Here is a 13,940-nt window from a genome sequence, read left to right on the forward strand (position 1 = left end):
AGTCCTAGAGAAGATCTCACATGTCCACAGATGTAGCAACAATATATTTCCCAAAGGATTAATTTTAGTCAAATATGGCAGAATTACTAACAAAATATATCTAATTCCATTCAGTAGAACTTATTTCAAACATTAGTTTTTCACTGCAGCCAAATATTTTGTCCAGCGTTCAGGATTTGTTTTAAAGGTTATATTTCTTAAAGGGGTTTGTTCCATTGAGTGCCAGACATCAGGTGGGGAAAGGAGAATGAATGAAAGGAAAGCAAAGGAGGAATGTTCTGTAGTAAAATTAAGTAGCAAAAGCTGTGTATGTAGCCTTTTCTTAGCCTGGTGTACTTTATTAGTCTCTGAGAAGTCAGAAAGAGGCAGGATAATTTTATTAACCCAGTGATATTTGTTAACTTCTAAATAAGATCCATGACTACCAGAAAACAAGTTTAAGGTAGTTGAACATATTTAGACCACCTAGTTAAGGTTTAATTCTGTGATTGCTCTTATGTGTGAGGGATCTTTGATTGGGTTCATTTTAAAACAGTGGTTCTCAGTCTGGGCTGCAGATTGGAACCACCTGGGAGCTATAAAATTTACTTGCTACTAGGAAGGGGGGTTGGGGAAAGGAAGGAATATTGGAATATCTGTGGATATTGCCTGGAGAATCACAGTTTTTGAAAGCTGTGGCATTAAACTCTAAGCCCCAGGCTATTGTTTTCCCCCTACTCCTTCCTCCCACTACCACCAGGCCTGTTGTAAAAGGAGGATATTTGACAGTCCCCACTGGGCTCAGCTTTGGAGCTTCATGAGTAAGGCTCCAAGTTTCATTAGTGGGATCCTGGCTTTTGAAACCTCAAATCTCAAGAAAAAAATCTAATAATTTTATTTACCAGATGCCATGTGTTTTAGGCAAAGGTTCTTATTTTTCTGTAACACAGCTTTGGGTGATAAAGCCTGGATTCAGTATGACAGTTCCGTGACTTTCAGTGAAAATATGTTAAAATTGTAAGAAAATTTCTAGCTATAGTTGTCTGAACATCAGGCATTCATAATGTTCCAGAATACAGTTCTTAAATCTGAAAGTGAGCCAAAAAAGGTCTGCACTCCAGAAATAGCTGACCCAGAAGAACTTTGAAATTCAGTTCTTGGGCTCTTATATAGTTATTAACATACACATTTTGACAGTTTCTGCTTTCTCTGGCTCACAGAAAAATTAGAAGGGAAATGGGCTAGGGAAAATGTAGGCAAAGTGATACCAATGAATAAGGCTGTAGATGTCAAAAAAAGGTCAAATAATTTTGAGTTTAAAAATGACAGCATGCACATTCGTGACAAATTTCCATTAATAATGGTTACTCTGTAGGTGGTTTTACTGTATGGCACAGCAGATAGATTCTGGAGTCAGATAAACTTTAGATCACTGTGACCTCTGGTCTGGCAACTTGCTTAATTGTTCTTTGTCTCGGTTTGCTCTTTGGGGATAATAATAGCACTTAACTTTTGGCATTGTGATGAGATTAACTGACCTAATATATTTGCCAAAGGAAAAAAAAAGTTAGTTGCTTTCATTATGTAACAGTTCCAGTAATTGTGCAATTGCTAGATGCATGTCCTTAACTACCATTCCTTTCTCTCTGATGGTGTATTCTCTGGAAAACCTTACTTAACATTTTTGTTTGGAGCCCCTGAAATGTAAAATTTTTTGCAATATTTAAAAATTCTGTGATACATAAAAATGTGAATTTCTGGTTTCTCTCTCAAAATGGGAAATTTCGGCAACATTGGCCTGACATACTTGCACGGCAATATTCTGTGGAGCCGGGGTGTACATGCCTCCCCTAGAGGGAGAATGTGTATGTCTATCTGTCTGCCTCCGTCCTTAGTCATGCTTCTTCGTGCCTGTCGGTCACTTGTTCCACATTTAGTCCTCCCTCTGTTCTTTTCTTTGCCTTTGGGTAACGTGGCTTTTAGGAAGAGTGTCCTGCAAGAAGCAAGTCCAATGACATTTGAGTCCCTTAGATAGCCTAGGTGTGAAGTCTTGGGCTTCTCTTCTTGCTGACCTGGGAGTGGAGCCTTGTGGGTGACTTAATGACCAAATTAGGACTTATTTTTAGCCTGTGTGTGTGTTAGTATCTGAATTCTGTCATGACAAAGGTGTCTTTACTGCTAAAGCAGTTTATTCTAAAATGTGGAAGGTTGATGCTTTTCCCTTTTAGACTTGTTGATAGTGATGGATGGAAACATGAAAATGTTCCTTAGCAAACTTGCTTAAATGCAGAAGTTAAAATTAGCTTCTGCAATAGGAGTCTGTAAAACTCCGAGACGGAAAAGCCTTGCTAACTGGAGTCATGCTGCAGACCTTTCTTACCTTGGCACTTGCTAAGACTGAGGTGGGGTGGGGAGGGGGGTGGTGGTGGGGGTGGGGGGGGGGGAGGTAGCATTTAATTTTTGATTTTCAGTTGGCAGGTATTAAGAATGCTTGGCATTTGGTCACTTGAACATTAAATTCAGTTGTAGAGGTAACCAGAGTGTTGCTATTTGTAGAACTGAAGTTGGTGGAGGAATCCAGATTGTATTCCTAACCTGTAGTAAATGTGAGCTTCAACACCTTAATTACTGCGTGGTACTCAGCTCTTAGTAGGTGATCAAATTTTGTTGAATGAATGAGTATCTGGAGGAAGACAGTTCAAGGGTCTGCAAACTACTGTCTGACCCATGGCGGGTTTTGATACAGCCTGAGAGCGAAGAATGGTTTTTATGTTTTTTAAAGGATAATATTCAAAAACTATTCAGAGACAACATTCCAAGAATATATGAAAGGCCCCCCCCCCCCCACTATGGCCCGTAAAAGGAAACATGGTTATTATCTTATTATCTTACTTGAAAGGAAAGGTGTGCTGATCCCTCCTCTAGGAGATGGAGGGCTGTTGTCTGTCCCTGACTAATCACTGTAGACGGTGGCATCATATTGTGTTACCTGCTGACTAGGGCAGAGCTAATGCCAGACACATGAAGGCTTTTAATAGAAAGCAAAGGTATTACTGATTAAGAATAATAAAATCCAGACTGACTTTGTGTTTTAAGTCTTCCAAGAACTGTTTCTATCATGTCATTGAGTCTGTACTATATGATGTCACCAAATTTTAGAATGGAAAGAAAACTCTGCAATCCTCTTGTCCAGCCTTTCATGAATAAAGTATGAAGAGGAAGCAAAGGACTTCTCAAAATGAAATCTCTTTTTAGAAGAGCCTTTCCCAAACTGCTTTATTTGATGATTTAAACACACACACACACACACACACACACACACACACACACACACACACACACACCTAGATTTTAAGACCATGATTACTGAAGTAGGAGAGTTTAGTTAATTCACTGCAGTCCCCTACCCGTAAAGAGGACAGTGAAATCTGACTGCTAGCAAGGTATTAAAACTCTTTATTCTTTAGTTGTCTGTATCTGCTGTGGTAATAATAGCACCCACCTCATCAAGTTAAGAGGAATAATTGAGTTAATATTTGTAAAGCATTTAAAACTGTGCCTGGCACTAATATAGTAAGAACTATATTGGTGTTTGTTAAATAAAGAAAGCAGTGACCAAAAGAATAATAATGGTTTTATTAATACATATACAAGTTTGAGACATCCTCATTCCCAGGGTTAACTGTGGCTATTAAAACATGTATCACTCGGCAGCCAGTGCTTCTGTTCCTTTGTAAAATGCCGGAGCTGGTAATTTTGGTACCTGAAACCCATTCTCGCTGATCATAAGTACTCCTGCCTGTTACTTATTCAGATGTCTGAGATTTTAATGTTTGAATTATTCAGCTTATGTGGATCTGAAGTACTTGTTAGTGCTTTAAAATCAGGTTTAATAGCAAATTCTCATCCCTTTTCAGTCTTCCCATGTAAAAGCTAAATGCTGTATTAAAGTTGAAGGAGGAAGGTATACCTTTGGCATGTTTTCTGATCTCAGAGAAAATTGAATCAACTACTTGGTAGTGTAGTCCAGACAAAATGAATCAAATCTATTTTTTTTTTTTTTTTCAACATTTTTTATTTATTTTTGGGACAGAGAGAGACAGAGCATGAACGGGGGAGGGGCAGAGAGAGAGGGAGACACAGAATCGGAAACAGGCTCCAGGCTCCGAGCCATCAGCCCAGAGCCCGACGCGGGGCTCGAACTCACGGACCGCGAGATCGTGACCTGGCTGAAGTCGGACGCTTAACCGACTGCGCCACCCAGGCGCCCCGAATCAAATCTATTTTAATTAGGATTCTGAAATTTTGAATTGAGACTGGTGACTTCAAGATGAAATATCCATATGTACCAAATCTCCAACGATTAGGCCTCTAGTAGGTTGGCCGTTAGATGGGATGCTTTTATTTGAAAGCTTCAACTTCATGTGAATTGTGGTTTTAATAGGCTAATGTTATTTTCTTACAGTTTGCAGTGTTGATGTGGGTATTTACCTATGTTGGTGCCTTGTTCAATGGTCTGACACTACTGATTTTGGGTAAGTCTATAAAACTATTTGAATGAAAAACTGTACAATAAAAGATGATTGTGTGTAGGAGCTTAAAAACATTTTAAGGGATTTTTTTGTAATGTTTATTTTGGGGAGAGAGAGAGTGAGAGTGGGGGAGGAGCAGAGAAAGGAAGACAGAATCTGAAGCAGGCTCCAGGCTCTGAGCTATCAGCACAGAACTTAATGAGGGGCTCAAACTCAACAAGCTGTGAGATCATGACCTGAGCCAAAGTCGGACACTCAACGGACTGAGCCATCCCGGCACCCCAAGAGACACTGTAGTGGAGAGAATTCTTATGTTGTGGGGAAGACAGGACATATATTTGAGGTTGTGATCTCTTCAGCTAAATTGCTGATACTGATACTGTGTATTGAATTGCTACTTTAGTTCCTGAAGAATGCTCCAGTTAATAGTGATAAACCAGATGGGGGCTGGCCTCATCTGATGGTGCAGGCATAAATCACACTAACCTGGGATGCCTGTATTTTATAAGGTCTGTGTGACGTGATTTTAAGCTAGGAATGGTTCCTGCAGCATCCCTTGGTTAATTCACTCACTGCTCTGCAGTGGTTCCCCACCAGCAGGTGCCTCCAGGAGATCCTTGTGTATTTATTCATTCGTTAGGAACACTGCCTAGCTATCTTAAGAGTTTACCATTGTCCGTGTTTGTTCCCTAAACCCTCCCAGTCGATTTTAAAGGCTGTGTATTTCCTTTTTCAGCTCTGATTTCACTCTTCAGCGTTCCTGTTATTTATGAACGGCATCAGGTAATTTCTTAAGTATAGATTTCAGGATACAAGTCTCACTTTATTACTTCAAACAGATGTATTATTGCCAGTTTCCATAGCCTTATAAATATGAAAAATGTGGTTTCTTAAGCCTTTATTAAGCCCTTAATTTGCCGGAACAGAGTAACGGTTAATAAGACTCTACCAACGTTAATTTTCTAGTAACTCCTTTATACCTCTCTTTCAGGCGCAGATAGATCATTATCTAGGACTTGCAAACAAGAATGTTAAAGATGCTATGGCTAAGTAAGTACTTAAAATCTGCAACTCTTGTTTTCTTTTTCACTAAGGACAAGGTGTACTGGACTTTGAGAACAAAATGTAGTATTTTCATCTTCTAGGCATAATGGGTAGCAAATCTTAATCACACTTAAAAAGTGCGACAGTATTGCCACACGATTTTTCTCTACATTTGGAATCGTTGATTTCTGTTTGCTTTTTGTTGTATTTAAGGCTTTGTTTAAATCCAATTCATCAGGCAAGGTGGCATAATTACAGCTTGTAGTTTGACAGCCTTAAGATTTCATTTCTTGTACAAGCTGAGCAATATACAAGTAGTTCTTGAAGGATAGTGTTTTAAAATACTTAAAATTTAAAAATATTTATATTGACCTTTTGTTCCAACCTTTCCATTTGTAGAATCCAAGCGAAAATCCCTGGATTGAAGCGCAAAGCTGAATGAAAAAGCCAGAAATCATTAACAATAGTTTATCTTTAAAAGGGGATATTCATTTGATTACATGGGGGAGGGTCAGGGAAGAAGGAAACCTTGACATTGCAGTTTCACAGATCTTTATTTTTAGCAATGCGGTGTCTGAGGAAAATTACCTGTCTTGACTGCCATGTGTTCATCATCTTAAGTATTGTAAGCTGCTATGTATGGATTTAAACCGTAATCATACTTGTTTTTCCGATATGAGGCACTGGTGAATAGAAAAAGATCTGAGTAAGCTGTATATTACACTTTGTTGCAGGTAGTCTTGCTGTTTTTTGGGAATTGCAGAGAAAGTGAAGCTGAAAAAAATAATCCTTTTCACAGTTTGTGCACTGTGTATGGTCTGTGTAGATTGATGCAGATTTTCTGAAATGAAATGTTTAGACGAGATCATACCACTAAAGCAAGAGTGAAAAAGCTTGCCTTTCTGGTATGTTCTAGGTGTATTGTGAATCTTACTGTTATATTAATTGCCAATATAAGTAAATATAGATTATATATATATCTATATATAGTGTTTCACAAAGCTTAGACCTTTACCTTCCGGCTACCCCACCACAGTGCTTGATATTTCAGAGAGTCATTAGTTATACGTGTGTAGTTCCAAAGCACATAAGCTAGAAAAAGAAAATCTATTTCTAGGAGCACTACCATCTGTTTTCAACATGAAACGATGCCATGCACATAGAACTCCTCAGCATAAACTTCATTGCACAGACTTACTGTAGTTCATTTTGTCACAGACTCTGAATCTATGGACTGAATCTAATGCTTCCAAAAACGTTGTTTGCAAATATCAAACCTTGTTATGCAAAAAATTATAAAATGAAGATTTATACATTTGTGGTTTAAGCTGTACTGAATCTGTGGAATGCATTGTGAACTGTAAAAGCAAAGTATCAATAAAGCTTATAGACAAAATATGTTTGGTATTTTGGCTCCATGAAACTGCACCAGATTAAAAGTATACACACAGTAGACTTTGCTTCAACTAGTGAGCCGTGGCTTGTACTCTTAGAAAGCTTTCCAGTGCGTAGTGCAGCTGTGTTTACATAATCAAATTTATTTGACACATACAAAATGTTTTCAAATTATGTATTTTTTATACTTTGCTAATTGAAAATAAATTCATGCACCAATATTTTAACATATAGAACACAGTGCAGGATAAACATACATAAAATCATACCATATAAATGTTTACAAATAAGATTTAAGAAGTTTTCTTGACACAGACACTATTGCTCTTTAAATATAGTTGTACATATCCTCATTGATCAATTTATTTCCACGTGGTTATTTCAATACAAGATCTGATTATTATGAAAGGTCGGTGGTACGGTATAGGCAGACATGGTCATCACTCAGCATCGCCAGTTACATGGTTACAGAAAACAGAATCAGGACTGCACAGGGACTCTTAACTGGGGACCCGACAGCCTATCAGGGGATTAATGTAAGGCATTCATAACTTGGCATATAAAAATAGCTTCATGGGTGATCTAATCCATTTAGAATGCTGAAGCACTTCTGGGGTAAATGTTAGTAATCTGTTTAATTGAAAATGCTTCATTTCACTGTCGCTAAACTGACAACTGCAAATAGCCAGAAACTCAAGACCCAGAATTTTGGTTCACTGATGGGAAGGACTGATGGGTGCACGTGTGCTCAGAGTCCCCAGGCCCTCACCAGCCTTCCTCGCGGTGTGTGCTGTCAGCCCCTCCTGGAGTCAGTGGTGAGCCAAGTGTGAAGTAGGAGTGAGGCAGGTCAGGGATGTCATCTGGTTAATACTGTCCATTGTGGTCACATTGTGTCATCTAGCCAGCTCTGACGAACGCCAAGCTAGCCTGTTTTTGTTGAATAATCTTTCAAATATTGCTTGGGCTTAGGAATTTGTTCTGCTGAGATTTTTTTCTTTTTATCTGGACTTGACCTAGATCAGTTCACCTGAACAAATCCGTGGTGTCAAGTCAGCCCCACTGGGTGGTAGACCCAGTGCAGCCTTGGGTCCCCACATTTATTATCTTAGGATTAAGAGTTCGTTAATCCTAGACCCACTTGAGCTTTTTTTTTCTTTTTTTCTTTTTTTTCCTACTGTTTTGTAGTAGAGGTTAATTTTACTTCTATTTTGGATTTTGTAGGTTTGGCACTAAACAGTGAAAACCCATTTTTACCCCCTCCCTCCTGAATTTAAGTTTCTTTGCTGCTCACCTGCCACTACTTCTCAAGCAGGTAACTGATGTCTTTCATTTAGGAAGCCTCGACATAAACACATGACATGGGTGACAGACCAGGAATCTGTTAAGGGTCCTGTAGCCCTCCTCAGTTTTGAAGTTTTAGCACCATATGTAGAAAGGAGATAATTTGTGGGAGGGGAGACAGCAGCCCACACAACTGGAAACTTTCAAAGGCACTTAATGGATATAAAACTCTGCAAATGAAACGTTAAAAAATTAAGTTTCTCAACTTGTTTGTACATGGCTCATTTGGTTTTGAAAGCTAAATGTGGAGAACTGAGGCTATCAATATTTCTAGTGCTTTAGGCGCATCTAAATTAAGCTGTCTTGTTCAACTCATTTGTAAAAATGAACATTTTTAAAGTATATAGAAACATAATAGCAAAACATCTTTTGTAAAAGTTGTGATGCAAATTAAAAGCTACATATTGGTCAGGGTAACTGAGGCTTTAAATTTCGTTGGTGGGCTACATTAGCAGGATTTTTTTGTCATTGTGGTCAGTATAGTCTCAGGAACAGAGGAAAGCACTCTTAACATTTTAGAACTGACCTTCTTGGCATCACAGTTTTGGAGATTCCAGAGTCTGGGAGCAGTCACCCCACTGCACTAGCACTTGGAACTTGTGCGGCCCGCAGCGTAGGCCTTTCCCAGCAGCTGGTGGCAACGAGGGGCCTCGTCACTGCCCCTGCAGTTGCTGGGTGGTAGCAGCAGCAGCAATAAAGAGGGTTCCGGCATTTACAGACATCGCCACACAAACACACTGAAAAGGCAGATCAGACCGTCATCTTGCGTGGCTGGGCATCATAATTTTGTCAAGTGACAAAAAACAATCTTACCAAGTGCTCTCGAGTCCAACTCAGCTGATATGTGTTGGGCATTTCAACTTCTAAAGGCAAATCGGGGATCTTGTCACCGATTAAAGATTTATTGCTTGCTTTTTGGGGGCGCCTAGCTGGCTCAGTCGGTTAAACATCTGACTTCGGCTCAGGTCATGATCTCACGGTTCGTGGGTTTGAGCCCCACGTCAGGCGTGGAGCTATGTGCTGACAGCTCAGAGCCTGGTGCCTGCTTCAGATTCTGTGTCTCCCTCTCTCCCTGTCCCTTCCCCACTCGTGTGCGCTCTCTCTTTCTCGCTCACAAATAAATAAACATTAAAAAAAATAATAATAAAGATCTATTGCTTTTTAAAAAAGGTCTTGTTTTCTGTTTTGTTTGGTTCTCAGCAGCCTGAATGTGCTGAATTTAGTAAGGACTTTTGGCAATTTGACTTCACACTATCTCTCTTGTTACTATTGAAAAGGTTTTATCAACTCCACTTGAGTAGGAGAACCCTTTCTAGTGTTCAACATAGAGCCAGGGATCAGAATAGGCTCCCAGGACTACAAAGGCCTAGGGGTCCTGCATTTTAAAGGTTACTTCTAAGCCTTTCATCGTAATCAAAAGTCACCTCGGATCTCAATTCACTTATTGCTGGCTTGTTCACAGTCTGGCGGGTGCTGCTTTCAATGGGTGTTTCCACTCCACAGGGAGCTGCTGGCAGTATTATCTCAAGGGCTCTAAGCGCCAGCCGCTGTTGGCACAGCGGACCTGGAGATGGTGCTCTCCCACGGGCTATCAGCGTCCTTGGGGGTCATTTTCTACACCATGCTTTTGGATAGGAAGTGGGTTGACATTCTCTACAGGTGCCTTTTCCACAACCTCTCTCAGACCACTAAAAATATCTGGGGGAACCTGGGCAGCTCAGTTAGTTAAGTGTCCGACTCTTGATTTTGGCTCAGGTCATGATCTTCCAACTCATGGGTTTGAGCTCCACCTCGGGCTCTGCTCTGTACTGACAGTGTGGACGGAGTCCACTTGGGATTCTCTTCTCTCTCTGCCCCTCCCAGGCTCGCTTTCTAAATAAATAAATAAACTCTAAAAATACATATATATCGGGATTGGTACACTTCTTTATCCCCCCCAAGAGTTTTGCTTGGGCTGAATAGAAACCTATATTCATGTTGCGGTAAAGCCCTTCAACTACATTAGAGGTGGAGAATGAGAGATTCAGGAATGACTTTGTCCTGTTCCTCCACAATCCAAATAAGGAATGCACTTGGAGGGACAAGAGAAAGTGGCCTTCTTGGAAAGGCTGAAGAGGCTGATGTCATCTCTGGAGCAGGCTGGTAAGGGTCCTTCCAAATCACTGGAAGGCCAGTCACACCTCACGGAACATGTGCCTGTTTAACACTCAGCAGCAGTTAAGGTTAAAAGCAGCCCAGTCCAGATAGCTGGTTGAGGATCTCCTGCTACTAACTAGCACTGGGCCTAATGGCTTCACTTCTCACCAGATCTCATGTAAAACTGGGTGACACCCTTATTGTTTCTCACGGTGACTGAGGCTTTTTTTTTTTTTTTTTTTTATAATTTTGAGAGCACCTGCGAGTGCTCCTGATCAGGGGCAGAATGGAGGGAGAGAGAGAATCTTAAGCAGGCCCCATGCTCAGCATGGAGCCCAACATGGGGCTTGATCTCACAACTTGTGAGATCATGACCTGAGGTAGAATCAGTAGTTGGACACGTAACCAATGTTTAACTGACTGAGTCACCCAGGCCCCCCTAATCACCCATCTTAAGAATCCTGGTGATCAGCTGGAAGTTACGAGTTAAAAGACCTATGGATCAAGGCCATTTTAACCTGATTATATGCAATGATGCCTTGGGTTGTCCTACTGAAATCAGCCACCTGGAGTCCCTTACTCACCTGTCCCTCCACCCAGCAATGTTCAGAGGAGGAATCCTGTCCTCCCCTTCTCACCAATCCCAGGACAGCTCTAGTGGGGACATGGACCCTTCAAGACCTGGGTTCGGAGTCACCAGACCATACGTGACAAGTCCTTGTCACTATGATGTCAGCCCCTCCCTGTGTCCCATGGGACACCTGATGTGGGGACCGGAAGAGGGAGTAACAACCAGGCCCGGGGAACCAGAGCAGGTGAGTCAGGTTCATACCTGCAGTCGTCTCCTCCAGTGCTGACCACATACTTGTCATCGTGAGAGAAACGGATGTTCGTCACATGAGCTGAGTGGCCAAAGTAACGCTTATGTTTGGCCTGTGAGCAAAAGTGAATGGAGACCACTGAGACCCTGCTCCTCCTGGAAACCACAGACTACTTCCAGGACTCAAAATCTCCCCGTCCCAGAATCCTCCACTCCTGGGATTCCCATTTCGTCTTTTAGCCAGCCTTTCACTGATGGGTTTTCCTGTCCCATTCTTGCCTGGGATGGCCAATTTGTACCCCTCCCAACCTCCCTTCTCCCGGCTTCCAGAACTTCCCCTCCAAAGGGAGATGCAAAAGTTACGGGTCCCCAAATCTCCACAGGACTGGAACAAGATTCCTCTTGCTCTAGATTCTCGATGGCCATCTAGATATGGCCACTGCCTCCTGCAGACTACAGGAAAGAGCCTGGAGGCCATGTAGGGAGTTCCTCTGAGGAAGACTCACAAATTTTTCTGTGCATGGAAAATCAAAGAGCTTCACCAGCCCAAAGTCATCTCCTGTGACAATGTTGAGGCCAGCATGGGTCACACACGCGCAGTTGACATCAGCCTTGTCCGCATTTCGTGGCCAGATGCCAATGACTTCATCCCCCAGAATGCTGTTTTGAGTAAGAAGAGGTGTCAGAAGGAGGTGCATGAGAAGGCTTCCTGTAGTCAGGTGTTGCCTCCCAGGGATAAGAAGAAGAGAGGGCTATTTTGCATCATTGGCTATGATCATGTGTCTCTTCTGTCCCCTGCCCCCCTGTGCACTGACCTAGCTCTTACTGCTCTGCTCTGCCCCCCTCCTTTGCACCCCAAGAGAAAATTTACCTCCATTTTTGATTCACTCCCTCCGCCCTCTAGTCCTTTTGGATGTGTATATGCTTGGGCACCTTCAAGCTCACAGCTTGGTGGTGTCCTTTCCCTTGAACTGGCAACGCATTGCTCCTTATCCTGCTAAGTGGCAATGCCGGCCCTCCCACCCTCCCGTCCCTCCTGGCGACTGGAGGCCTCCACTGCAGTGCAGTGCCTGCAGTGCACCGGGGCTGAGCCAAAAGCTGGGAGGTAATTTCCCTTTGAACATGCTGGGTGAGTTTGCGGAGGTAGGACCAAGGGATCACACAAAAGGGAGGGCTTTGCATTTCAAAAGCCCGGGTCCAAGAAGCCTCCTGCCCCCAGCCCCCAGTCCCCAAAGACCAGACAGCTCTATCTCTGAGCTTTTTTTTACATCTGGGCCACATACAAACTTGGAGGCTGAGTCTGGCATAAGAAACTTCCTTGTGATCTTTTCCTTAAGAAGTGTCTTCCTCCAGGAGCACCTGGGTGGCTCCGTCGGTTAAGCGTCCGACTTTGGTTCAGGTCATGATCTCACAGTTCGTGAGTTTAAACCCCGTGTGGGGCTCCTGTACTGACAGCTCAGAGCCTGGAACCTGCTTCGCATTCTGTGTCTGTCTCTCTGCCCTCCCCTACTCGTGCTCTCTGTCAAAAATAAATAAACATTACAAAAAAAAAGTGTTTTCCTCCAGTCACCTTGTCCAGGAGGCCCAGGTGATCTTCTCAATGGCCACAGCTTCAGTGACCCGCTTCCCCAGGGGTACCTCATGCACCTGGCGCTTGTAGGCTCCTGTTGACACCTGCAAGGAGAAAGAGGCAACCATGTCCATCAGCTTTCTCTCCAGGCCAAAGGGCCCCCCTTTGGGTGTACTATTTTCCCAGAACACTGGCCAAGCCTCTGGATCCCTGGGACTCTTCAACAAACCCAAGTTCAGCTTGAGGCTGCAAAACCTGTGGTCAGCCTATAGCGAAATTCACATGAGCAGGACGGTTTTCCATTCATTTTCTGGCTCTTTCCAAAATCCTAAGGCAGCGGTTCCCCAAATGTGGTTCCTGACCAGCAGCTTCAGCATCATCTGCAAAGTTGTTAGAAATGCATATTCCTGGGCCCCACCCCAGACCTACCAGATCAGACACTCTGAGGGTGGGACCCAGCAATCTGTGTTTTAACAAAGCCGCCGGGTGATCTGTGATCCTCACTTAAGTTTGGGAGTCCCTGTTCTGGGACAAACAGATCCTTTGGTTCAGATGTAGGTGAATTTTCTCACAGACGGCAACCGATGTACCTGAGTTTTGAACCATCTAGGACCTGACCTTTGCTTCTTTGGGAATGTTCTAGGGGGAGATAAGCATTTTCTAGAAAATCTCCAGCCCCATCTACTGTGGGTGTCTCTAGCCTGGCCACCCTAGGTTTTCCTGCTTTTCATGGAATGCGCTGAGATCTTTCCCACCTCAGGGCCTTCATACAGATGGCCCGGAACAATGTTCCCGCCTGTCTTTGTTGGCTAACTCCTACACATCCTACCGGCCTCAACTTAAATATCACTTGTGTGGAGAGGAAGTGAATCTAAATTCAGCGACTGTTATATGCTCCCGCAGCACCCTGTACTTTTCCTTTGCAGCACATAATCACAATTTGTAATTATAGGTATATTTTGTGGTTATCTGTTCGATGCTTGTCTTCTCCCTTATAGGGAAGCTACAGGAGAGCAGTGACCAGGCCCATCCTGTCCATCCAAAAGCCTAGCACAGCACCTGGTTCAGTAAATAATCAATGAATGGGTCCCCTCTCATTTCACAATGGGTTATCCACTCCAGG

The 13,940-nt window shown here is 42.6% G+C and overlaps 2 protein-coding genes across 7 annotated transcripts in view; one reads left to right on the forward strand and one right to left on the reverse strand.

The window, feature by feature from the left end:
- The window catches only part of RTN4 (reticulon 4), a 72,700-nt gene extending 65,747 nt beyond the window's left edge, over positions 1-6,953 (forward strand). For all 4 annotated transcript variants that reach the window (XM_078444481.2, XM_078444482.2, XM_078444483.2 and 1 more), the window contains 4 exons: positions 4,445-4,514; positions 5,248-5,294; positions 5,503-5,561; positions 5,955-6,953. In XM_078444481.2, the coding sequence (XP_078300607.2) occupies positions 4,445-4,514; positions 5,248-5,294; positions 5,503-5,561; positions 5,955-5,997 (219 nt within the window). In that variant the 3' untranslated portion in view covers positions 5,998-6,953. The remainder of the gene's footprint in view (positions 1-4,444; positions 4,515-5,247; positions 5,295-5,502; positions 5,562-5,954) is intronic.
- A 120-nt stretch (positions 6,954-7,073) lies between these two features.
- EML6 (EMAP like 6) overlaps positions 7,074-13,940 on the reverse strand; it is a 285,377-nt gene continuing 278,510 nt past the window's right edge. For 2 of the 3 annotated variants that reach the window (XM_060605873.3, XM_060605862.3), the window contains 4 exons: positions 12,818-12,921; positions 11,754-11,907; positions 11,260-11,360; positions 7,074-9,028 (listed from right to left, as the gene is read on the reverse strand). In XM_060605873.3, the coding sequence (XP_060461856.1) occupies positions 9,004-9,028; positions 11,260-11,360; positions 11,754-11,907; positions 12,818-12,921 (384 nt within the window). In that variant the 3' untranslated portion in view covers positions 7,074-9,003. The remainder of the gene's footprint in view (positions 9,029-11,259; positions 11,361-11,753; positions 11,908-12,817; positions 12,922-13,940) is intronic. The other variant, XR_009602202.3, reaches the window with a different exon arrangement.

This window comes from Panthera onca, chromosome A3 (assembly GCF_046562875.1).
Source record: "Panthera onca isolate mPanOnc1 chromosome A3, mPanOnc1 haplotype 2, whole genome shotgun sequence".
Lineage (NCBI taxonomy): Eukaryota > Metazoa > Chordata > Mammalia > Carnivora > Felidae > Panthera > Panthera onca.